Source organism: Ictidomys tridecemlineatus, chromosome 13, assembly GCF_052094955.1.
Source record: "Ictidomys tridecemlineatus isolate mIctTri1 chromosome 13, mIctTri1.hap1, whole genome shotgun sequence".
Taxonomy (NCBI): Eukaryota; Metazoa; Chordata; class Mammalia; order Rodentia; family Sciuridae; genus Ictidomys; species Ictidomys tridecemlineatus.
The window spans coordinates 13,553,926-13,579,620 of NC_135489.1; the positions used below are offsets into that span (position 1 = coordinate 13,553,926).

The 25,695-nt window shown below is 32.3% G+C and overlaps 1 protein-coding gene across 10 annotated transcripts in view; it reads right to left on the reverse strand.

Annotated features, from left to right (window-relative positions):
* Nucleotides 1-25,695, reverse strand: part of Relch (RAB11 binding and LisH domain, coiled-coil and HEAT repeat containing) — a 99,188-nt gene that overhangs the window by 21,718 nt on the left and 51,775 nt on the right. For 9 of the 10 annotated variants that reach the window (XR_013429510.1, XM_021724949.3, XM_021724948.3 and 6 more), the window contains 10 exons: nt 23,996-24,067; nt 18,917-19,057; nt 18,164-18,328; nt 16,257-16,404; nt 12,240-12,396; nt 11,304-11,427; nt 9,165-9,213; nt 7,508-7,587; nt 4,674-4,780; nt 3,281-3,380 (listed from right to left, as the gene is read on the reverse strand). Coding sequence is in view for 9 of the 10 variants with exons in the window: in XM_021724949.3 (XP_021580624.2) it covers nt 3,281-3,380; nt 4,674-4,780; nt 7,508-7,587; nt 9,165-9,213; nt 11,304-11,427; nt 12,240-12,396; nt 16,257-16,404; nt 18,164-18,328; nt 18,917-19,057; nt 23,996-24,067 (1,143 nt within the window). In the remaining variant the exon portion in view is untranslated. The remainder of the gene's footprint in view (nt 1-3,280; nt 3,381-4,673; nt 4,781-7,507; nt 7,588-9,164; nt 9,214-11,303; nt 11,428-12,239; nt 12,397-16,256; nt 16,405-18,163; nt 18,329-18,916; nt 19,058-23,995; nt 24,068-25,695) is intronic. The other variant, XM_021724947.3, reaches the window with a different exon arrangement.

Here is a 25,695-nt window from a genome sequence, read left to right on the forward strand (position 1 = left end):
ATTTTAGAATCTACTTCCAAATTCTGAAGTAATTTTTATATGAAACCACAGATGATTAGGAATAAACAACAAAGGAACTTTCGTTATTACCTTAGTTATAGATGTCAGGTATAAAGAAACAGGAGAAGAAAGTTCAAATACTATTAAAGAAAACCTTCTTCTCTCTGTATCATCTTATAACTAAGATAGCTCAGATTTTGAATCCATAAAGTATATCTTGAAATATCTGCTTTTGTGGCCACTAAAAATATTAAAAAAGAGGATAATCGAGGGGACAAGTTTAACTTTGTGCTGCTCTGAGATTAAGTTCAATTTCTTAAACTAGAAAATCAGAAAGTAAAGAGTTATCAATTATTATTATGCACTTCACAAGCAATATACCATTTGATTTTTATATAAGGCAAGTACATTATTATCAGCATATTAGCAGTTGAAGAAATTGAGGCTTGGAGAAGTTATTTATCCAGGCATTTAGAGCCAATAAATAGTGGAGCTAGAAAATGGATTCTGTCTTATCTGACTTAATGTCCATGCCTTCTTCTTGATTTCCTTATGATTGATACAATAAAAACACTTATATGAAAGAGGTTTTTTACTGCATCATTTAAAAAATCTAATGCATCATAGTAAGACTCACACAGTATGTTCCCCCTTTTTTAAATATTTAATTTTTTTAGTTATAGTTGGAAACAATACCTTTATTCCATTCATTTATTTTTATGTGGTGTTGAGGATCGAACCCAGGGCCCTGTGCATGCTAGGTGAGCACTCTACCACTAAGCCACAATCCCAGATGCCACGTTCCCCTTTTAAAAAGGTAAGACATGGACTCTTATTTAACAATGAGAACAATGTAACTGATTAGGTTTCCCCTTGTGCCTTACCATCTAAAACCTAGGCTAATTTCTTGTTTGATTTCAGTACTTTATACTAGGTTCCAGATATATCCATTTTTCACCTTCTCCTCAAGTGTTTTTGCTCTCACGTATTTTTCAGTTATTTTAAGTCTCCTTTTATGTTGTCATCTTGATATAATTCATTTTGAGGGGAATCAGCCATAACTCTCATTATAAAGCATTAATATCGAAAGAAGTCTCATGAACTGTACTTAATACAATTTTGTTTAAAATAAGGATCACTAAAAAAAAAGGACCTTTAATTTCTCCTACTGATAGGTGTATTACCATGACCTGTAAAATATTTATCATAAATTTATTAAATAATTTTTTAAATTGTGGATGGACACAATATCTTTATTTATTTATTTTTATGTGGTCCTGAGGATTGAACCCAGTGCCTCACACATACAAGGCAAGTGCTGTAAAACTAAGCTATAGCCCTAGCCCTCATAAATGAATTTTGAAAGTCTCTCAAACTAGACTGAGAAGTTCATAATCAACCTGAGAAGACACTGAAAACTGCTTAAGTTTGGATATAGTTTTCAGACCAGTACTGACACAGATCAGACAATAGCTACATATAAGAAACAAGGCTGAAAAACAAAACAAAAACAAGGGATGTTTCAGTTTATTTATTTAAATTATTTTTATTTATATATATTATATAAAAAATATTTTATTTATATTTATATATAAATGTTTCAATAGTGCCTACATACATTTTAGAAAGCAAGGGTTTAAGAAAAACAATTAGCTTTTTTGGTCTTAGAATAAAATCCCATGAGGGGAACATATTAAAGAGACAGCTCTTCATTTAAAAGGTTACTTCTTTTTTCTTTAGAGGGGGAAGATGAGAGTGAACAGAGACTTTTCTACAATGTCTTTCATTTTTCTACAATGATCTTTCAGCATGCTGAAAGATCAAAATTCCTTGTAACCAGAACCAACTTGTACTAGACATAAAACCAAATAGTTATTTTAGCATTCACCTGCACAAAGAGCCCTGGATTACAGATTTTTAATCAAATATGTAAAACAACTGACGGAATAATATGAATTGAGAATTTTCAACTTCCTCATACAATGGGATTTTCTTTAGATGTCATGGATCTAATTTATATATTAAAATTCTTATTCATTTTATTTATTTATTTTAAACAGAATACTTTTATTTTATTTATTTATTTTATGTGGTGCTGCTAAGGCAAGTGCTCACACGTGCTAGGCAAGTGCTCTGCCACTAAGCTACAATCCCAGCCCTAAAATTTTTAGAAGGCAATAGTATATCTTAAAAAATTTAGAAGAAAAATATTTTAAGTATATCCGTATTCTATACTTTTGACTGCAATTTGTCTTAAATTGTGGTGAAATTATGAAATTCAAAAATATTTAATTCTTATGGAAATAAATGCTTAAAGAATCCCATGAACATTAGAGATAAGTCTGGATAAGCATATATATATTCCCTGCACTATTATATTATTTTGTGAAGTAATAGTGTGAATATAAAAACTATAATGATAGTTAACATTTATTATATGCTCTTATATTCCAGACACTGTATTAGTAGCTTTCAAGCATTAACTCATTTAATATTAACAACGGTCCTTTGAGATGAACACTTTTATTACTGTCTTCATTGTGTAGATCACGAAATTCAGATATGAAGAAGTTCAAATTTGCCAAAGTAATTTATAAGATCACCAGGTGGCAGAGGTGGAAACTGAACCCAGGAAGCCTGACTATGGTAAGACAAAAGCATCAAGAAAGACTAAACCAACTTGAGTGCTTGACTGAAGTTCTAAAAATGTCTCTCTATAAGAATATACTTGGCTGTGTTGTAATTTGCTACCTGATGGGTACAACAGATAGATATTTCAATTTTCAAACTTGAGTAGGTGGCAATTTCATAAAATCAAGGTAAATTATGTGAACAATCTCCTCTTTATTTTTAAGTCTATTGGCAGTTAATGTATAGGGATATTACTCCAGATAAAACATGAGAAGAAGGAATAGTCAAGTTGAAGTAATGAATAAATCAAATATTTCCATAATTGTAATAATTGATTTTTTAATGCTACTAATGAATCCATAACTTGAAAGATACCCAGGTTATTTTAGTTTATTTAACTAGTCATTTACTTCAATAAGTAGAAAAGTAGAATCAGAAAGATTTATATAAGACTGAAATTAAAATAAGATTTAAAAGAATTTAAGAACTAAAACTGAGAATAACATTTAAGGAACCAATAAGGCTAGAAAATATGTCAAAGCTAAAGTTCTGCCCCATCACACAGTACACAACTAGACAGTGTTCAATGCCATAAAAATTGTCTCCCTCTCCCTCTACTTGGAATCAACAGAGACACATATTAACATACCTCAAACATTCTAGCAGCAGTACACCTTACAAGTGCTGAAGTATGGACAACACCATACCACAAAACAGTTAACAGCAACTCATGGTAAGCTGGATTCGCACTGGAAAAAAATTACCATTGTTAAAATTAAAAGCCACAGTGCCTTACTGATGTACTGAAATATACTATGTATAAAAAATATTAATGATAAAAATATTGGCAGAACATATGGCATTCTGCTGTATAGCTAAGATTCTTTAAAAAATAAAGTCATTTAATAAAACCATAAACCACATTCAGAAATCATTCTTTCAGCTTCTCTAAGTATCTGCAATTGCAACAGAAACCTTAACATTTTTAAAAATATATATATACTTTTTAGTTTTCAATGAACCTTTATTTTTTTTTAATTTATTGATACGTGGTGCCGAGAAACGAACCCAGTGCCTCACACATGCTAGGCAAAGCACTCTGCCATTAAGCCACAACCCCAGCCCAGAAACCTTGACATTTTAATAGAATGAAAACTAAAATTATAAATAAAGAAAGATTTCTCTAGGAGAAAACAGGAAAGAGCATTAATAAGAACCAGATGGGTAAGTTACAGCCTCTGTGAGTCTTGGTTTCTACATCTATAAAACTTGGGGAAGCAATACATGTCCTGTTTATGTTATATGGTTGTAGCTGTAGGATCAAATAAGATCAACTAAAACCACCTGTATGGAGAACTATATTGGCTATGAAAATATTCAAATATAATATGGTATAATTAATAAATGCATAAGCTTGTTTTCAGTAAAGACTGAGACAAAGCTACTTTAGCAGCCAGATAATGAGATCATGAGTACAACTAAGCAAATCAAACATAATGGAAAAAGGAGTCTGGGGGCTGGCTTTTAGTTGAGGTGCTTTTTCAGTTCTGAGAAACTACATTTTTTTCAAATTTGTTGTTTTATTATTCCAATTGCTTCAAAGAAAACCTATCTGCACCCTTTCCATTTAAAACTACAATGAATTGATTTTAAAAAGTATTAAGAATATCTAAATAAACGAAACAAAACAAAAAAATTAGGTCTCAAAACCAAGAGAATTATTGTGTAATGAGACAAAATTTGCACTCCATAAATCTAATTTGAGAATGTTAACTTGTCTTTTTTTCAAAAGCCTGTTATTACTTGTTTTTTGCAATAGTTGAAACATATAATAGTCCCTCTCCTCCCCTTTTTCTTCAAACTAGTCCTGTTCCAATTTGGGTAGGCGCTCCTTTGGTCTGCTTTAAAACTATTAGAGTGGGACTTCCCTTAGCCATCATCCTGGGGCTTCCCTTCCTTGCTTGGTTCTCAGTTACCTGGGTCTTTTATCTCTTTCTTTTATGTACCTTTTAAAAAACTGTAAACTACAATTTATTTTTTACCCCAGTTCCACAAAAGAAGCCTTCAGGCTATCAAGAGGAGCATGAGATAGTGAAAGCAGGGTCATTACATCTTCTAAGAATCCAACCAACAGTTTTCGGTCTTCTTCCTATGGAGGAAAAATATTGAGATGAATTTTCAAGCAATCAAGTAGGACTACATACCATAATTACCCATCTTTTTTTTTTTTTTTTTTTTAGAGAGAGTGAGAGAGAATTTTTTTTTTCAATATTTATTTTTTAGTTTTCGGTGGACTCAACATCTTTATTTTATTTTTATGTGGTGCTGAGGATCGAACCCAGTGCCCCACGCATGCCAAGTGAGTGTGCCACCGCTTGAGCCACATCCCCAGCCCCTACCCATCTATTTTTAAACAAAATACAGATACTTTTTAAGCATATGTATGATCATAAAGACAAAAGCTATCTTATTTGGCTTAGACCTGTGCTGTCAATATGGCATTCACTAGTCAAATGTGATTATTTTTATTTAAATTTGAATGAAAGATTAAATAAAACAAAAGATTCAGTAGCTTACAGTTGCACTAGCTATAATTAATTCAAAGGCTTAATAGCCACATGTAGTTAGTGCCTACCTTACTGGACAACACATATATACATTGTTTCTGTCACTGCAGAAAGTTCTTTTGAATGGTCGTGATTTAGAACATTAAAAAAAAAATTATTAAAATTTGTCAAATTTAGTTCCCATGAATTTTGGAGCTACATAGTTAAATATAAACTATTAAAATAGTTATCTTCCTAGTAGTAGAAATTTGATTTCCAAGAAATTATCTTTGTAATATTCTAGTGGAGAAAAACTGCATACTGAAATATAGACTAAAGTGTTCTGAAGAGAAACAGCTGCTCTCCCTTGATTAAAAATAAATCTATAATTTTCAAAGCTTTCTTCAATGAGCTATTATTATTTTCATAATCAGGAATTTTTTTTATTAAGAAATGTTATACACTACTGAAGTGACTATCCACTATATACAGCCAGAGGAATGAGAAGTTATGCTCCATTTGTTTACAGTATATCAAAATTGTAATGTATAACTAATTAGAAAAATTTTTTAAAAAGGAAATATTAGATAAAGCAAACCTACTAATTAGGGGAGTTAAAAAAATAAAAAAACTAAAAACTTTGTATGTTATATATTAACCTGACTGGAAAAAAGGGGAATCAATATTCTATCAGAAAATAAATATATAATGAAGTTGTCAGAAGACATAAGAAGTCAACAATTAATAGCTTCTAAATATCTCAAAAGTACCATGAAAAGGGCTGGGCTTGTGGCTTAGTGGTGGAGCATTTGCCTAGCATATGTGAGGCATTCGGTTCGATCCTTAGCACCACATAGAAATAAATAAATAAAATAAAAGGTTTTGTGTCCATCTACAACTAACAATATTTTCTAAAAAAGAAACATGAGAAAGACTATATTACTATTTATCTTTTTTCCCCCTATATAGGTTAGTTTTGAATGAGGTTAAGATAAAGGATTGGGGCTGGGGATGTGGCTCAAGCGGTAGCGCGCTCGCCTGGCATGCGTGTGGCCCGGGTTCGATCCTCAGCACCACATACCAACAAAGATGTTGTGTCCGCCAAGAACTAAAAAATAAATATTAAAAATTCTCTCTCTCTCTCCTCTCTCACTCTCTCTTTAAAAAAATTAAAAAAAAAGATAAAGGATTGGCAAAAATCAATGATTAAAATGAAAAAGGAAGGATATAACAATTTAAAAACACAGCAGTGCATTTAGTGAAAAGGTAGAGAGTAACAAATCAGTATCAAAGCAAAGCTGCAATAGAGATTCCACCCATTTTTAGTTGCCTACTAATATGCCTTCAGCTATATCATGTGCTATTTACTTAAAACAACGCTAAGGATAGTTAGGTAGTCTGTTCAGTTGGTGGCAATCAATGAGCCACATCTCTTAATATACATTCTGGCTTAGTTCCTGTCTCTAAATCTGGGTTAGGCTTGAGACTTTATTTAACCAACATACTGTAGAAGTGATATACTAATTCTAGGCCTGAGCCTTAGCCTAGCAAATTCTGCTTTTGCACTCTGGGAAGCCTTCAGCCACTAGGTATTAAATCCTGGCTCTGCTGCTCCAGAGGCCATGGAGTAAAGAGAGGCCCTAAAACTACATGGATTGTGGGGATCAGCCAACCTCCCTGAAACCCTACCAACAGACTAGTTTAATGCAGCAATATGTGCAACCAAACCAAGGCAACAGAAGAGAAGCCAGCTGAACAAAGCCCAGATAGAAGAGTAATGAACAAATAAAATGGTTTGTAATAATTATAAGGTATTACGTTTTGGGGCAGATATTATGTAGTTACAAAAAACAATAAAGTATTACTAAAAAGTACTAAGATGAAAACAATGACAAAGTATTCTACAACATTTTGTAATTTGTATCACCTAACACATGTGCTGTCATTTATTTATGAAAATCTTATGATTTTCTTATGAAACACAAAGAAACTCTACTAAATAAGTACAATATAACATTAACAAAATATCAAAAAGCACATAATCTCTAAACTTACTGTTCAACTGATATTTTACTCAGTCATATTATTTAAATATATTCTCCATTATAAATTCTTTAAAATTTTGTTTTTCTTTTGGGTTCAGATTTATAATTTATGTCTTCACATAGAGAAAACATAATACTAGGTATTTTTCTAAACCGAAGATACTTTGTTTTTATTTGTTGGGTGGTGCTGGGAATTGAACCCAGGACCTTGTGTATGCTAGGTAAGCACTCTACTCGCAACTCCTTGAAGGTACTTTTGTTGGAGAATAAGAATTATTCCCTTACCTGAATATAACACGTAAGGACTCCTGTTGCATAAATGGGGACTGTAGCTTTAGTGAGGACCCCATTTCCTGCTGAGGAATCTAAAATTATTAAAATATTTTTAAAAGTCCAAGTATGTTTTAGATGTAAACAAAAAAAGTCATAATACTTAAAAATTTTTAGCAAGGTTACACATTTGGAAAACACTGTAGTAAAAGCATATTTCCACTGGTTATTATAAAATACAACATAATGCTTCTTGAAGGACCATTAGAGTAAAAATTTCTGATAGATGGTAAAAAAATTTAATAACCAAAATGAGATGTTATATTCCTATTTCCCAAATCAGAAATTAGAACTTATAAAAAAGTATCTCAATTACCCATATAGCTAGGTCTTTCTTCCAAAACATTAATGCTTTCCATTTGCAGTGCTTGTAAAATGTAGAGTCACTCAGCTAAAAGCAGGATCCTAGATCTATATTATTTAATCGGCTTTCAGATATGAGATTCTCCCTAGTTTCCAGTACTACTGTAACTGGAGAGCGCTTATTGCACCCTCAGTAGAGTTTTCAGCACCCTTATCATTTTCATGGAGCAAGGAAGAATCAGGTTAAGTAAAACAGCCACTGAGGTGTGCCCAGTGACTTTAATAAAAAAAATTTCTTTTACTGTACTTGTGGACAATTTCAAAGAAAAGTTCCAAAGAAGATAATGAGGTGAGTTATTTACAGTGCTAATAGCTCTCATTTAGTGATCATAAGGTAGTGTTTTACGTGATTTACATTTGTCAATGCTCATATAATTTTCTTCTTATTATATTTATATTTTTATATGGCTTTAAATTATTTTCAAAGTCATAAAGAAATTGAGTTGAAAAGACGTATTTATCTATTGTCCTGAAGAAACTTTAGCAAAAACCAGAAAGCTTCATTTTCACATTAATTTAGTATTAAGCTTTGTTTATTCTTGATAAAAATAACTTGTTCATGAGAAGTGTACTGATATAAGATGACAGAGTTAGTTGAGAGATAAATCTGAGGCTAGGAACACAAGTGTAAATTTTATTCATAGATGTGAACTGTATACACAGAGGCTAATCACCAGCTATCTGAACAACCAAACATTCAGTTAATAATTTAAAAAAAGTCAGTTTCCAAAATATTTTAATTTTTCTTCACTAATTTATCACCAGAGTTCATAATTAAACATGTAATATGAACAAATATTAATTTCAAACACCAATCATTTAAAAAGCTATTAAAAATAACCTTTGGGGAGAATGTGTCAAACAAAAACAACAAGAAAAAAAAACAAAGAAGCCCCCAAACCTTAAAAAAAACAAGATAAAATGGGTGTGGGGGGGGCATGTTATACTTTCCTTCTACCATTTCCCACAAGTTAACAAGTATCCAGTTTGAGAAGCTCGGCCTTAGTTCAATTTGGTTACAATAAAGGTAGATATTTAAAATCTATCTGAATAAAGATTAATTTAATGACACCACACATTGGAAGAATATATTAGATGCAACCAGTTGTAAAACTAAGAACTTCCATAATAAAAATTTGCATTTTCAAATTGTATTTGTTGGTTTATATAATTTAAATATACTGAATATAGCATTTTCTCTGAATAAAGAGATTCAATTGTTTTTAGAAGTAGTAATGAACAAACTTACCAATATTTTCTTCAGACAGTCTTAAGATCTCCTGAAATTGAGGTTTGACCTAAGCAGCCCAAAGAGAAGATCCAAAAAGTCTCAAGTTCAATGGATTAGTTAATGACTAATAAAATGTTTACTACTGCTTCTACTACCACTGCTGCTACCACTATTTATTATTAATTTATTTTGCTTATAGACTATTTAAGTAGTCAGAAATATACTAAATATAAGAATCAAGTTACTAAAAATAACACCTTTAAGAATAAAAATCAATTTTGGTTAACAAGTATTTTCTGATGGCCTTTGGTTTTATTCCTTAAATTAAAATTATTCCAAAGATAATTTCATTTATTATTTTTTGTGGTATTGGGATCAAAGAAAAGGCCTTCTCACACATGTGAGGTAAGTAGTCTACCACCAAGTTCCATTTCCAGGCCCCCAAATGATTTTTTTTTTTTTTTTTTTTGGTACCAGGGATGGAACTCAGGGGCACTTGACCACTGAACCAAATCTCCAACCCTATTTTGTATTTTATTTAGAGACAGGGTCCCCCTGAGATGCTTAGTGCCTGGCTTTTTGCTGAGGCTGGCTTTGAAATTGAAATCTTCCTCACTTAGCCTCCCAAGCTGCTGGGATTACAGGTGTGTGCCATGGTGCCAAGTCCCAAAATCATTTTAAATGCTCAAAATTACTGCCTCCTAAAAAGTGAACATAGTGATAAAAAGCTTTACTTAGATTGTTATTATCCGATTAGAATTACTAAAAAATAGCATTTGATTATATTTAAAAGAAATAATTTATTTGAGGTACTTTCACAGCTAACATATTTATTGTGTGAAATCCATCTTAATCTTTTATTGCACTCCTTAACATTTAAATATCAAGTAAAGAATTTAACTTAAGTATATTAAGTTAGAGCAAATGCTTGTTTCAATTTTTTATTATTAGAATTACCACAAGATTTCAGACTACTGAAGACAATCAATTAGTGTTAAGTGCTAAAATGACTCCCACTTGGTTTTCTAAAAGAAAAAACAGCTTCTTGTTTGGGACATGTTGAACAATTTTTGCCAATACTGATAACAGCGAAATCAAATTATATTTGACAATTAGATGTTAATGAGAAATGTAAAATGATTTTCCTACATTAATACCAAGATCTGGTTTTTGCTTTCTGATTAGAGTACAACAGGCCAACATATTAATTTACATATACTTCAAATTAAACTGAGAGAAATATCATTGTTAAAGATTAATCACTAAATCATACTTATAGAATTAAAAGACAGTGAAACATCTTCCTTTCACACATGAAAAGACTAAACTCAGATTATTTGACCTTTAATAAAAAAAGGTCACAGACCATTAGTCAGCAGATAATAGAACATAACCTAAATACTCTTTTGCTTTAAACATTGTAACTACAGATTTAATAATAAAGAGCTGCACTAAAATAAATACAATATTTAAATGTTAACTTTTAAATGTCTTGTTTAATATTTGATTACAACAAATACACTTTTAATGTTTTTATTAGATCTCCAAACAACTAAACAATATGCTATAAAGAAAAATGGGGTAATAGTATTAAAGAAGAAATTGGGATCTTAGGACATTTTGACTTTAATACCTAAACCTACAGAATAACCCATATAGGCCTATGTAAAAAATTATACTTTGGGTAATGATTAAAATACATCTCAAGTGTCCATGCTATTCTGAAGAGGTAGGATCCTTATAGCACGTTCGAAATAGAAAGTTTTGCAGTTCCACAATCACCTCAGATTTTTTGTCCAAGTGTGCTGAACAAACAATTGCTTCCAGATCCTGTGGTAGATGGTAGTAAGTACAAAAAGTATATTCATAGAATTGGGTTGAGTTCCTTAATTGATACTTCCTATGCTGAAAACCTTTGAGATATCTGCAGTGAGTAAATCTTACTAGTGTGGATACAAACTAAACTTAGGTAAGCTATTTTCTGAACATTAATAAAGATAAGACTACTATCAACTAGAATTTCTTTTATTATCATAATATTCTAAGTTATCAGGAAGGGCTCATTTTCTTACTCTATATTCGATTACTGTTACAGCATTAACATATTATATTTCTATGTTTTTTGCATAGAAGAAAATATGAAATTCAAGTTTTTACCTTAGTGTTCGTAAAAATTTTGCCGAATGTCCGGCAAAGGCGCCAAAAAAATTTGGAGAATTCATGGACACAAGCAGTTGAAGTAACATTAATTTTGCCAACTATTTCTATAAGTTGTGGCAACCTGAATACGAAAGGAAAGAAAAACAGGCAGGGGATACATATAAATTACTACTTCCTTGACAATTTCTGGAACAATGCAATCCAAATTCAAAAACTCTTTCTTTCTTTCTTTCTTCCTTTCTTTCTTTTTTTGGTACCAGGGATTGAACCCAGGAGCACTTAACCACTGAGTTACATCCCCAACCCCTTAAATTTTTTTTTTTTCTTTAAATTTTGAGACAGGATCTCACTAAATTGCTTAGGGCCTTCCTACAGTGCTGAGGTTGGCTTTGAACTTTTGATCCTCCTGCCTCAGCTTCCTGAATTACTGTGATTATAGGCGTGTGCACCATGCCTGGCTGTTGTTTTGTTTTTTGAAAAGAAAGGAATTGCTTGGAACCTTGTGAAAAAGATTACATTCTACTGAAAAAACTTTTTAAGATAAAACAGCTTGGCATAAAATATAAAAAACTTTAAATGGTAGAGTTCTGAGTACAGAGATAATGAGATTCAAATCCAAGAAGAGATTGGCTAACACAGCATCCATTTTAAACAAAAAAATTAGAAGTCTGGATATGGTTTAAAATCCATCACCATTAATACACAAATAAGGAAGCAGACTGGTTGCAAAAGCAACTTCTTCACAGATAATTAATTACATATTTGGGGGGTGGGTAAATCTCTTCTAACAAAATTTATCGTTGATGATGTGAAGTTAATTATTTTTTTTTATGTTTTAAAAATTATTTTGTCCCTCAGTTTCAAGGGTAAATATGAGCTATCTTCCATTGAACTGATTAGGTATAGCAAATAAATATAGAGACAGTAACTTACAATTGATTGACCACCCATAGCAAACTCTCCCAGCCTGTTGTACCCTCATGTTCTAGCTGGTAATCGTAAAGTTGTAGGAGCACTGCCAATTGCTCACGACTTCCAATAATAGTAGACACATCTTGAAGAGGTGACATAGGCCGAGGAAACCTAGTCACTAAAAATAACAGAAGTATAATAATTATACAAAAAACAATAATTTGGGAACTTAGCTATTCAGTCAAAAGAAAAATAAGGTCCTTCCCCTAATACTTAATTTGCTTATTATAAACTTTAACTATAAAACTGGAACATATTCATCAAGTCATTGATGGAAAGTAAATGAAAAAAATTCTTGTCACTTGAACAAATCTAAAAAAATTGAGATTTTATGGGACTATATAGTTAATAAATGAATATTGTAATGAAAGTTTAATAAAAACATATTTTTGATTAAATTAAAATTGAGCCAAAGATAAGGCTCCTACATAAAATGTGAATTTGAAATTAGTTTAAAAATATAAAAATACTTATAATTCCACTATACTGTTTATGTCCATGAAATAATAAATAATAAAATGTTTCCTTCAGGGAGTAAGAAACTAATAAGAGTAGGAAAATACCATTTAATAGCAAAGAACAATAACATAAAGTACACTAAAGCTTGAACTGAGTGCATTTCTTCAGTATTCATTCCCCAACATTGTATCTTTAAAAAAATTTTTTTTCAGCATTTGATAAACAGAAAGTTAGTAAGAAATGTTGAAGTCAAGGTCTGGTAAGATAAAGCACAGTGTACTATGGACATTAAAACTAAGGTTCCATATCATGTGCTTTTCACAATTTTGAGGGAAAACTAAAAAACTTTCAAAATTGTGTAAATAAAACATGAATGTACACATGTATACATATATGTTTACACATATGCATATTCATATACATACTAATATATTTTATTTTACTTTTAATTTATTCATTTATTTTCTTTGGGTACTGAGGATTGAACACAAAGGTGCTTTACCACTGAGTTCTATCCCCAGCTCTTCTTATTTTTGAGACAGGGTTTGCTAAGTTGCTGAGGCTGGCCTTGAATTGTGATCCTCCTGTCTCAGCTTCTCAAATGGCTGATATAGGCATGTGCCACCCCATGCCTGGCTATACTATTATATTTTAAAAGTTTAAATATCAATAACATCTATAATCCTACAGACAGTAATCAGATCCCAGTTTATTAAGGGAATACTTCCTGGATAACTATTAAGTGAATAATTCATGCCCACAGCTCATTAGCTGTAGGTCAGTAACTTGGACTGGAGGCAACTCCTATACAAAGGCATCAATCACCTTAAAAAGACACATGAGGCAACATTTTCTCAAAACATATTTAATAATAATTATTGAACTTAAGAAAATTTGAAGCAATTTTAAAAATGCTCCAAGACAACATTAAAATATTACTGTACTCCTATGCGGCACCAGATATATAATAATATATTAAGTATAGACAATGGTTATTCTTTCTATCTGAACTCTTCCATTTGTTATCATTAAACAGGAAGAAAGAAAAGGAGGAAGAAATTTAGATGATATGGTATCCCTCACTACCCCAACCCAGAAATTAAACAGATTGGGATAAGGGAATTTTGTATTTAATATTTGTCAAAACATATCTCATATAATTTCAAACACGTTCTATTGTATTTGTCAAACCCTGCTATAGTATGATGAAATGAATTAATTAAAAGTAAAATAGATATGTTGGAATTTATGGTAAAAAAGAGTAGGGTCTAAAGGTTTAAAGATAAGTCTAATGATTGAAAATAAGTAATTTTGTGAATAGTTATAGGCAAGAAATTAGAATGGTGCTGTCATGTACAATTAAGTAAAACAAATAAAAATAATAAAAAAATAAAATTACAATTTTCCCTCTAAAAAAATTAGAATGATTCAGAAGACTCAAAATATTGTTCTATTTAACTGTGATTAAAAAAAAATTGAGTATCTAACATAACGATAATACAGAAAGATTCCCAGAACGTTATTAGCTGGCAAAACACTAGCATTTTATTTTTAATGATTCTGCCCAACAGCTGTTATGAATCTTTGATGTATACCCTGCCATAAGAATATAAACTCTATGATGGCAGAGAATGCTACCTATTATTAATTTGGTTATTTCAAATGTCCAAAACAGTGCCTGATATATTGATTAAATTGTGAAAGAAATAAATTATCCCTTAAATGAAGATATAATAAATCGTTACTTATAATGAAGACATTATAACCTTATAAGGATAGAAGAATATTAATATTTATACCTACTGTTAAAAGCCACAAAGTAAGTCAACAAGAACTGAAAACAAAAGTTTATTTTTGGTATAATGACAATCACAAGAAGTCACATAAACATTAGAAAGACTATGTTCAGAATGGTAAAGAAATTGTTTTGAAATTGTTCTATCTAATCTCTAATTAAAACTTCCCAACAGCTGATATTAAAGGACTATTTGTTAAGTATATGAAGAAATAACAAGCATTACAGGTTGAAATGGGTTCTCTCCACCCCTCCGTAGTATTATGTTTGGAATCAGTACCATTGAAGATACATTAGATGAGGTCATATACTGGATGAAGTAGTAGGCCCCTTACCAGTATGACTGATGTTCTCATAAAAAGGGGAAATTTGGACACAGAAAGAAGCATACTGACAGTGAGCCATCTGAAGATAACAGCAGAAAAATGAGATCATACATCCAAAAGCTAACACACAGCAAAGACTGCAAACTGCTAGAAGCTAGGGGAGAGGCAAATGATACCTTCTCCCTCATAGTTTTCAGAAAGACCTACTCTGCCAACACTTTGATCTCAGAATTCTAGCCTCCAGAGTTATGAGATAATAAATTTAGTCTATGGTACTTTCTTAATACAGCCGTACCAAACTAATACAGTCAAACAGAAAGAAGAGGAGGGGGAATTGGAAAGACAGGAAAATCTCCAGGCAGAATAAGTGCTTTAATGAGTAAAATGGCAGAATCAGAAGTGGCCAGTTATATTAAAGTCTTATCTTCAAAGTCTTTATCTTATGAAGTTTGATTTTTTATTATCCTCAATAATATCATTAAAAAATATCAAACTAAATCTACTCCATCCACTCTTAATTTTCCAAACAAAACTGGCATCCGAATAGGGCACATTACTTTTAGTCTGTGGCTTCATGTACCTTGCAATATAGTGCTTCTTATCTTCAAAGATTACAGGTAGCCCACGCTTACTTTATAGAAAAGGTATAATTATGAAAACATTAACTCTTGATGTTTCAATGTCATAATTATTTGTTAATCAGAAATCAGAAGCCAGTAACATAGGTAACTGCACAAATCTGAAAAAGTTGCAAAGGTATCTCACACATAGCAATAGCTTTTTTATGGGCATTTATCTTGGGGCTTAGTTGCAGTGGAGTTGTCACTTATCAAAGATATCTTACTGGCTACCTGGAAAGTGAGACAGGAACTATCTGGCCTCTCTGTCAATTTCATGTATTTCTGAAAATAAGATATTTCTTCCAAGAAAAAAAAGAAAATTCTGCCACATATTCTTATATTCCTTTCTATTAAGAACTCAGAGTGGGAAAAAATAATATTTACCTTCCCCTATTAAAAAGAAAACGAAAAAGTGGGGAGGAAAAAATGCATAAAGAAAGTGTAAATGACCAGCTTTAAATACTAAACTAGTAAGTATTAAGTAAATTTTTTCATTGATTCAGATTTATTCACAAGCATTTATTCTAGCCTCCCAATGAAGGCTATAAGAAAGTCTTAAGAATGAAAAGTATAAATATCATGAGGTTTATCCATAAAAGATGAAGCCATATAGCTTATTTTAGACATATAGTCTACAAAGACAAAATCCTACCCATAAAATGCATTTTGGTAATTATGCCGTTATACAGTGACTTTTAGAATTTTCATCAAAAACAAGTCTCTGGGAAGTTAAACTGCTAATATTCTACATCTTCCTTTCAGAATTTAAGTTCAGTACCTTCTATCTGTGGCACTTCACCATGAAGCTTGGCTTTGCTGGAGAAAGGTGCATTTTGTAGCACTAATGCAAAGAGAGATGGGATCAAAGACTGCAAGGCAGAAAGATACATGTGGAGCTTATGTTCATCCAGCCCGTGTTCTCCTTCCTGAAATATAAGGAGGTGGAAGCTAATTTTAGTTTTCTGAAATTACATTGCTAATTTGATTTATGATGTTTTTCCTTTCTGAGGCAAATAAAACACTTAAGGACCTATATGTTGGATTCAAAACATAACACTTAATGGAGATGTCCATTCAAAATAAGGCATTGCAGAAGTAATAGTGTTTCATATGGAAACATTAAGGGTAAACACAACAGTCATTTCCAAAGTTGGGACATTTTGTATAGGTTCTCTTTTTATTTAGGGAGGGTCTTATTTTGTGAAAATTTATAAGTTAGGGTAAAGAAATTAAAGTGAGCCAGAGGAATAATTTTAAATACTCAATGGCCAAATTAGCAACAGTGCTTGCTGATTCCTCTCTGGTCCTTTTATACATTTGGTGATACTTGTATCTGCAAGTATTAAAAGCACTTTAAAATAATCCTATGCATAAATAAAATGTAGGAGAAGATATTCCAAAAGGAAACAGAAGAAAGATGACAAAAAAGTTTAAAGGGATCAGAAAACAAAGTGAAAAAAGAATCACCAGAGATGAAAGCATTTTTGCTGCTCAAATCCACTTGAGATGACATTACCATATTAATAAATAGCTACTCTTGTAAGAACCAGAAATAAGAATTATCTACTATCAAGTTCTAATTTAGTTAATTTATTCATGGAAGAATTACTATCTATGCTGCATACTTCAGATTTTTTTTAGTAGTAATGTGGAATTAGTTGTGGTATAAAATGGAACAAGAAAAACCAGTTACGAATTATTCTCAGAAAGAATGCAAAACATTTGAAAAAATATTCCTTAAGTTTCACAGAACAGTATACTTTAGTCTGGTTATCTACTTAAGGTTTTTAAAAAATACATTCTTAAATTTGTAGATAGAACAGCCCAATATTTAAATTAAATAAATACATGTGAACACGTATGATACATCTATTGAAAAGTTGCAATGATTTATGATTAAGAGCATTGTCTTTTAATATTTTGAAGCAGAAATGGTGAAAATTTGGAGTCATAGACTTATATCAGGTCCTGGTTCTGTCATGTGACAGTTGTGGGATACTGGCAAGTTACTTAAACAACAAGTCACAGACTCCACATAAAACAAATAAATTGAAAGGGTTACGAGAATGAAAAAGGATTTTTATATCTAAAGCATCTATCTTAATGGCACGTAATGGATGTTCAGGAAATGTTAAATTTCTCTTCTAGAATCTAAAAGAACTTTTCAGAACAAAAATTAGTCAAGAAGTTGCTATCATTTTTTTTTCCTTCCCAACTTCAGTTCTCTTAATATGAGCAGAAAAAGCTCACTTTACAAAGTGAGGAAATGAATAACTGCAATAATTGGAATAATAAGCAGAGGCAAAGCAATATTAACATCATATAAACAAAAGCCATACAGACTCAGATTTTAGTTATCTCTGTATTCTGGAACTGGAAGCTGATGCTTTGTAAAATAATTTAGTTGTCAGAAGGTTAAGTAGAGCTAGCTTTCTGATTAATGTTTGTGAGTTACTTCCATAAAGGTGCTCTTTGAGCTGAGAAACAGAGACCATGCTGTTTTTTTTCTCTTATAGCTTTGGCAAGGCAAAACCACCTCAAATCTCTTTTGGGTCCAGTCTAAGAGAATCTTTAACTGGTAATGTATCAAAATATTCAACTAAGTGGCAATTATTAGTGCCCTAACATGGCTTACAACAGATCTTTTAAATTGTTATAAACTATATAAGCAAAGAAAGAACTCACCCTAAGAAGCTTTTCAATCTTGTTCAGTAGTGTAGGTATAAGATGAGACTGTAAATTTCCAAGTTCTGTAGTCCAGGCAGCATAAGCTGGTAAAAATACTTGATGTGTTGCACTAACTACTCTCTCTGAGGGATCGCCTAAGGCTGAGAGCAACAATTCAAAACCCTGCCAAAGAAATAAACAAAAAAAAAAAAAAAAAAAAAAAAAAGGAGATTTTTTTAAAAGAATAACTTTCTTGGAGCTGGAATTGTGGCTCAGCGGTAGGACTCTTGCCCAGCACGTGTGACGCCCTGGGTTCAATCCTTAGCACCACATAAAATAAAATAAGGATATTGTGTCCATCTACAACTAAAAAATAAATAAATAATAAACTTTCCAAAAAGCTTAATAAAAATAAGAAATACAGATTTTAAGAAACTTGGAAAATGCTTTAAACAAGACAGAAAGCTATTCATAATATTACCTCCTCCCGATTTTTTTTAAATGTTACATATCTATTGATGACCAAACCAAAAAGAAGGTATGGAAAACATGGCATACATGTTGCTGACTTCTTGACAAAGTGCTGACAGAGTATGAATCACAGCAGTCTTTCCTCTGAGTTGCAAGATTGATAAATTATTCCCAATTGATTAAAGTTGACACACCTATCATTCGTACTATAGATTAAGTATCTGAATCAGAGATTTGCAAAATTGTATTATTTGGAATTTTATAATGGGGTAAAAGAGGTTCATTATAAAAAACACATACTTGTTGATATTTGTCTGGATCATCAATGTATCCCATAATGATTCCAAGGCTTTTGATCACTGCTTCTCTTACTAAATCTGCTTTATCTTCCATTAACATCTGTTGCAACATTGAAAGAACCAAGGAGCTACGAATTTCTTTCTGAAAATAAACAAAATGTTTTTACTATTTATTTTCATTAAAACACAAAAGGAAGTAATAACACTTATGTGTTTGAAATCTAGATAAAAAGACATTATCATTTTTCTGTATTTGCTTCAAATTTTTATTTTTCAAAGATAAAACATTATAGATATATCCAAAATATTGTTCTCTCCCTGGTCCTTCTCTCTACCCTTTCTCTTTAGAGGTAAAAACACCTATCTTGAATTCAGCTTTATCTTTCAGCATGTTTTTATACCTTTACTAAATGTAAAAATTCTTTAAATCCTTACAGGACATTCTATCAGACATGTTTAACAAATCAACAAAGTCAACACTCTGTTGCAAATGGACCATGATTCTCTTACCACTATTCCTTCAATTCAGAGAAGAGTGCTGAATATTGTAATAGGAGACAAATACTCTGGAAATTGGAACATCTGCCTGAGATAGGATGAAGAAATACAAAATCCTGGCATTCTTATTGTTTTGAAGAAGTAAAGAAAAAATTAATATACAATAGCAATGCACTGCTATTTTAATATTTAATATAAGGTCAAACATAATGTCTTGATGTCACACAGGTTCTTTTTTTTCTTCTTTTGCAATGCTGCACAGAGAACCCAGGGCCTCATGCATGCTGGGTAAACACTCTGCCACTGAGCTATACCACCAGCCCCCACACAAATTTTTTTTCCAGTTATATTAAGAAATCTTTTAGGGTAATTAATGGCTGAGGTTAAGATAAAGAGTTATCAAAATTCAAATGCATGCCCCTCCCACCCTACTTTGGACTATTATTACAATTTGGTTGATTCATAAAATTTTTTAAACCTAAACTAATGTAGATGAGTTCTGCATGTAACAGAATAAAACAAGATTACAGGTGGAGGAGGTGACAATTTTCATACATTTATAGCTTGATTAGGTATGCAGACCAGTGCTTGACATTTTTTTAAAGGTTTGTTTTTTGTTTTGAATTTTTAGAAACAAGAGTAAATTTTAGTAAATTTTGAACACTTTTAGAAAATGCCTTTTAGCACAATCTTTGAATTTACCTTTTAGGCTAAAAACTGCCCTAGAAACAATGCAAAGGATCTCAAAGGGATTCTTGGTTGGCGTTAGCACAAGGCAAGAAAGGGAGGTAAGCAAACTTCAGTTTTACATTGATCTGGGCTGAAGTCAACAATGATTACAAGTTTTAGTATGCTATAGGGACCCTCATCTAGGGGACAGATCAGTAGGATTACTCTATTTAAGGCATAATTGCACCAAGGAACTGCTGTAGTTTTTGCTCCAGTACAAGATCCAGTGAGGAAATATTATGTCTGTTAAGACCACTAAGTATTCCAGTATCAAGAGTGGAACAATTTACTTACCCTTTACAAAAAAAGTGATGCTCATGTGATCTGGAACAATACATAATAGGGTAGTCCAACTCATCTAAGCATTTGTATGTTCCTATTGTTATTATCCCAACAATAAGATACCAGTTTTCTCCCATTAAATGAAGGATAAAAAAAATCCATCATTCCTGTCTCTGGTGAAGGTATGAGAAATGAAGAACTCCAATGTATTATTAATAGGATTATAAATCCATGCTATTTTGGTTAGGATAAATATGAAACTGTCACAAATAATGCAAATGATGGAAGAAGCAAGAGGCAGAGACAACTAGCAATATAAGAAATTTTTAAAATGCACAGAGAGCGGCTATTAAGACACACACCTATAATCCCAGTTACTCTGGAGGCTTAGTCAGGAGGACTGCAAGTCTGAGGCCAGCCTCAGCCACTCAGTGAGACCCTACCTCAAAATGAAAAATAAAAGAGGCTCAGTGTTAAAGCACTCCTGGGTCAGATCCTCATAACCGCCCCCCCCCCCCGCAAAAAAAACCCAAAACAAGCAAAAAATCAAAACAAAAAGCAAAATCCCCAAAAAACAACCCAGAAATTTCGAGTAAATGCAACTAAATAGCCCATGCACTAGTGTACAATTCTTGTAGCCTTTTAAAAGAACAATCTTACAAAAATGTCCCTATAAAGCAGGGGTTGTCAAACTTTTTATAAAAGGCAAGATTGTATATACTTTTGGTTTTTGAGAAAATAAAAAGATCTCTGTTTTAACTATTCAACTTTGCAGTTGTAGTAAGAAATAAACTTGGATATGACAGCTGCTGGCTGCAACATGTCCTCTCACTGATCACTAGGGTTGAGTTGGCTATAGGAGTCTTCTTCCTCCCTTACTACTGATGTGCACCCTTCCCAAAGTGGGGTGTTCCATCAGAGAAGAAGACTTTACCTGATAGAAAAGGACAATTCGCCCCCCCCCCCTTAATGGCTGCAAAACGTTTGTTAGAAATTGCACTGTGATAGATCAAAGAGAGAGGAGTAGAACTGGACAGGGAAAAACACCCAGATCTCAATGTTCTCAATTACCTCATAGCCACAGCATGAATACCATAGCTCAATGTCCTCTTCACATTTCAAAATGGTTATACAAATGTTGGAGGCAGGGGTGATGGCTGAGGTCCCAAAGGCCAATAGGGCAGAAGAGGTGGCCCATGGCCCAGGAATGATGATAAATAATCATATATGGAGTAGAGCATGTAGGCCCACTCTGGGAAAGGAGCTGCGGGGTGAGAGCTGGGGGTTGTGTCTTCTTGTAGCCATACAGAACTGGAATCTGGAGGGGGACTCAATTTGCTTCTGTAGATTCTCCATTTCTTCACTTTTCTGTTGCAGCTCCCTAATTCCTCAATAGTCAACTCCAGTTTCTGTTCTGCCTTCGACAGCTGCCTCTGGGATTCCATCTGCTCATGTTCCTTAATTTTCAGCTTCCTGCTCCTTCTTCCTATCCAGTGAGGCATTTTCCTCCAGGACTAGCCCTTCCTCATAATTCTCTCTCCCTTCAGAGGTAAGATCTTCATCTATAGACAATGGGGCCCAGGGGGTTCAGGCCTAAAAAGTGAAAAGGGAGCCCAACTGGCTTCTCCTTTGAATATGGCAGCTCATGAGACCAGCTAAAGCAGTCCAGGGGTCTGAACATGTGGGTGTGAATATGCTCAGTGACTAAGCCTGGAAAGCTTGTGTTCCTGGGCACTGAAGTGTGTAGGATTGGCTTCCCTGCCACACCAGAAGAGGACCATTGTTTGTTACTAAGTATGTAAGTAACTGTAGTGCTCCTCTGCTTGAACTTCCAATCAAACTCTCAAGAAAGCAACCAAAGATCGATACATAAAAAATGGGTGTGGCTGTATTCCAAGAAAACTTTACTTATAAAACAAGCAATGGGTTAGATTTGGTATACAGGCTACAGTGTCTCAAATATTTAAATTAAAATAATTGTGATGCCACCTTGTTCCCTTTTAAAGGAACAAGGACCTATGAGAAGGCATCCGAGTCTAGTAAATCCAATAAAAGAATAACAATCCAGTGGTTCTCAATATTTTTGGTGGCAGAAAGCATTTATTTATTTAAAATTAGTAAGAACCTCTGGTAGCTTTTGTTTGGGTGGGTAATATTCATTTATAGTACCATGATTAGAAATTAAAACTGAAAGATTTTAATATATCAATTAATTTAAAAAGTAAGAACTCATTAAATGAATGAATAGTAAATAATATTTTCATTAAAAATGACAGTTTATAAAACAATACAAAACAAAAATCAGTAAGAAGAATGTTTTATATATTATCGCAAGCCTCTCTCATGTTTGATTAAGGACAGTTCTCTTATTTGCTCTGCACTCTGTTTGTTGTGATACATTGTTTTGGTTGAAGTATTTAAAGAAAAGATGACCTCACAGAAGGTGTCATTAAAAAGGAAGAGAAGTATATTACTAGGCTTTTCAGATAAAAATGTCTCCATGATAACAAACACTTTTTTATGAATTAAATTCCATTGTCAATCTGATTTTTATTGTCTCTACACTTTTCATTGTTTATTTGGGAAAAATTTGGACCATAACATTATGCAGACTTTAAAAATACTGACACATTTAAATATATAACCAAAAAAATTCCACAATCTCATCAAAGAGTCTATATATATTTAGAAGTTGTCAAGCTCACAGTGGCAAACACAAGTTTTCTAAAATTCTAGAACTCATCTAAAAGCTCCAATTTCATCATTTGTAACTAATGTTATCTGTTTTCCTTGAAGTGACAGGCTCACTTCACAAAAATGAAAATATCTGCCACGTACCTAAGTCTGAATAGCTACAACTTAACTGTCAGTGGTTCCACCAAAAAAAAAAAAAAAATTGGTGACCTATGGGAAAAAGGGGTTAGTTGAATTCACAGCCCAAACAACTTCACAAGTACTTTTCTGGAAACAGCTATTAGATTTCAGTACACAGTAAATGGGTTTTCTACAAATACCCTGTATTTGTTTTATAGAGTATTAAAGAGGAAAGGTTCAAAATTTAGTAAAAATAATTTTACTGATTGAGCAGCTCCCTTTTAAGTGAAATTGGCTTATTGTGCCAAAGTATGGCCATGAAGAATACAATCATTATTAGTATACATTTGGGGGAGCAGTGTTTTGATAGTGCTGATGCATGAACATTTTTTGTCCAATACTGTTTTGGTACCAACACTATAAACATCAACATGTGATAAAAATTTTTAAGAAAAGTTTTATTATGATGAAAATAGTTTCATTTCATGATCCTCTTTTTGAAAGGATCAGGTATCCAGGTTTCCCAGCCCACTCTGGTAATACAGTTTAATATATTTATACTCATGCAAAACCAGCAGTAATATACCTATCTGTCCACCACACAATATTAATATGAGCCTTTCCATTTTTGTTTCCTTCTCTTTTTAAGACAGCATGACTAAAAGAATTTGGATTAAAATGTATAAAACACTTGAAAGTATATTTCTCTATTATTATAAAAGAAAAGACTTTTTAAAAAAACAGTGACAATTCTTACAGGAAGGTAAGGTGCCAATGCTCCACAGGATTCCGCCACAAGTAGTCGTCTTTCTGGGTATTTGTGATTAATCTAGAGCAAAAAATAAATAAATCAAGCATAAATAACATACCCTCTCTTCTTCCAACAGAGAATTACTTTTCACCACAAATCCTGTTAAGAACGCAATCAAGCTTCTTCCTTTTCCACTTCTGGGAATCCCTGTGTGGCTATACCTGGATCAGGAATAAGGGAATCAAGGAGAGCCTAAACATGAGGTCACAGGGGTCATCTGTTAAAGAAAAAAGGGAAAACCAAAGATGAAAATTTGGCAAGGTGTCTAGAAATTATGTGTTTCCCTAAGACTAGACTTTCCTTAGGATGTCAGGAGAAATCAGAACCTTTTTCTAGCAATAGCATCATAGTCTTTTAAACTGCAAAATCCAGCTTCTAGATCATATAGATATGGTCCATAATATATGCCAGTCTTTTTAGCTAAAGAGTTAGGACATAAGTTAATCAATGATTTAACCAGATGGACTAGAATCATTATTTTCTTTTTAAAGGAAGAAGACTTTATTTTTTGTTTGCATATGCAAACTGATGGGGTTTTGCTATTGTTATGACTACACTGAACCATAACAAAAAATAACAAAAGAAAGGACACATACTGGGTATTGTTCCCGTATGTCTTCTTCATAGAATATAAATCTTTCTTTGACTGGAAAAGAAGAATATCTGTTCTCATATTCCCATATGAAAAGGTGACATAATTCAATAATGTATTGGATGCCTAAAATTGAGAAAAGAAATTATATAGTAATCTACTGGGCAACAAACTTGAGGTAGATGGCTAGACAGATCCCTGATATCCATGTTTATTCATGTTACAGAAGAGGTGGTGGTAGAGATGTTTATAACTGACATGTCTAAATTAAATTTAATCCAGATACAGTTACCTCAAAAACAAGAATGCTTTGAATGTCAGAATTTGGTACATATAAAGTTTCAATTTGTTTTTCTTTTGTCTCCAAGTTAAATGAACATACGAAAATCAATTGTAATTTACATATTAGAAATAAACAAACTGAAAATAGAATTAAGAAAATAATTCTTTTTATAATAGTAACAAAAATAATAAAATACTTAGGAATAAATTTTAAAAAGAACTACATTTTGAAAACAACAAGCCATTATTAAAAGAAAATTTAAAAGACCCAAATAAATAAAAAGGTTACCTTAATTCATAGGCTAGAAGACTTACTAGAATGGAAATACTTTCCAGATTAATTTATAGATTCAATGAGTTTCTTATAAAAGTTCCAGCTAGGCTCTTTGTAAAAATCTACAAGTTAATCCTAAAATTCATATGGAATTCTAAGGAAACCATAAAATAGTCCTCACTGAGAACCAAATTCAGGGGTCAGTGTTTGTTTTAGGGTAATAAAAGTATTTTAAAATTGACTGTGGTGGTGAATATATAACTGTGAATATACAAAACCCACTAATTTGTATACTTTAAATGTGCTAGCTATATGTTATTAGAATTAACTTTAAAAAACTGTGTTGGGCTGGGGATGTGGCTCAAGTGGTAGAGCGCTTGCTTGGCTTGCGCGGGGCACTGGGATTGATCCTCAGCACCACATAAAAATAAAATAAAGATGTTATGTCCACCGAAAACTAAAAAATAAATATTGAAAAATTCTCTCAAAAAAAGAAAA